This window comes from Vigna radiata, chromosome 8 (assembly GCF_000741045.1).
Source record: "Vigna radiata var. radiata cultivar VC1973A chromosome 8, Vradiata_ver6, whole genome shotgun sequence".
Classification (NCBI taxonomy): Eukaryota; Viridiplantae; Streptophyta; class Magnoliopsida; order Fabales; family Fabaceae; genus Vigna; species Vigna radiata.
Genome location: NC_028358.1, coordinates 9,244,084 through 9,245,474, shown reverse-complemented (window position 1 = coordinate 9,245,474; position 1,391 = coordinate 9,244,084). Strand labels below are relative to the sequence as shown.

General features: G+C 38.9%; 1 protein-coding gene across 1 annotated transcript in view; it reads right to left on the bottom strand.

Annotated features, from left to right (window-relative positions):
• Window positions 1-762, bottom strand: part of LOC111242265 — a 24,465-nt gene extending 23,703 nt beyond the window's left edge. The window contains exon 1 of the mRNA XM_022784769.1: window positions 6-762. Within this exon, the coding sequence (XP_022640490.1) occupies window positions 6-531 (526 nt within the window). The 5' untranslated portion in view covers window positions 532-762. The remainder of the gene's footprint in view (window positions 1-5) is intronic.
• Window positions 763-1,391: the final 629 nt, after the last annotated feature.

Genomic DNA, 1,391 nt, shown 5'->3' with positions numbered 1-1,391 from the left:
AGTCTGCACATCCTCTTCAACATGAACATGTTCAACATCATCTCCACCTTCAGCAACCTGCACATCCCCTTCAATAGCAACATGTTCAACATCATCCCCTTCATCCTCTTCTACAACATTACCTTCACCCTCTTCTATAACTTGACCTTCACCTTCACCAACATTACCATCCTCACCACCTTGACCAACATTATATTCCAATTCCAGCAGATAAACAGGGTCAGACACCTTGTGAACCACAAACACATGAGCTTTACCATTCAATAATGCAATGTTCACCACATGCATTGCTCCCTTGTCATCAGTTATCAATTCAATCCTATCCTCTAAAACACGACCACCCAAGGAATACCACAATTCCTTAACATTTCTATAACCCATCTCCTTAAGTATGGACAACATTTCAAAATAACTCCATCTGTCTATNTNTATCATCAAGTTACTTGTTTCCCCTCCANGGTATCCGAATGATCCATCATTCAGAAACTTCNCCCCATGGTGAAACACCACCTCAACATGACAGTTTTCCATACTCTTCACTTATCAACTATTTATAACCCTATATAAAACTCAGTGTCAGACTTCACATGCATACAGTATGAGAACTTAATTGTATATATGACACGTCACTAACACGTGTAGGCATAGAAAAGTTACACTTTATGACACACAATAANTACTTCACCTACAACAGCTTAAGTGATAAAGAACCATNAAATAGACATTAAATAACAACCACATGTTCAACCTTACAAAAGACAACAAACTACGCACTAATTTCNAACCAAAACCACTACACACAACACAAAAATCAACAGTAAACAAGTACCCTGGGACCACTACATATGCAACNTNGGACCACAACAGAATAAAAGGTACCACAACACANTAAAAGNGACCACATCACAGCATACGAAGGGGACAATAAGACAAGTTCCATGGGGGAAAGCAACTACATAAAAAATTCCAAAGAAAACATCACCTTCAACTTTTTGGCTTCGAAGAAAGAGAACCTCTACGTGGATGACCAAAATCTCGAACCTTTTCGCTCACAAATCACCTTCGAAAACGAAATCCATCACCTCGTTGCTTCCACGCACTCAAACACAACGTCCACTGCAAAAGCCCTAATTTCCCAATCCCGTTCTCAGAAAATGAATTTCTCCCAATCTAAGCCTCGTTGATTCCACTTAATATAATTCCCCTAATTTCAAATCTATAATTTTGCCCTAATTTAAAAAAAGGAATATATGTAATTTGCCCCAAATATAAAACACATGTACTGCCACCTCACTGCCACGACAACATTTGCTGCCACAAAACATGCACAGTCACTTAACTCTTAACGCCGTTACCATGGACTTAACGAAAGGGATCAATTGCACTCAAAA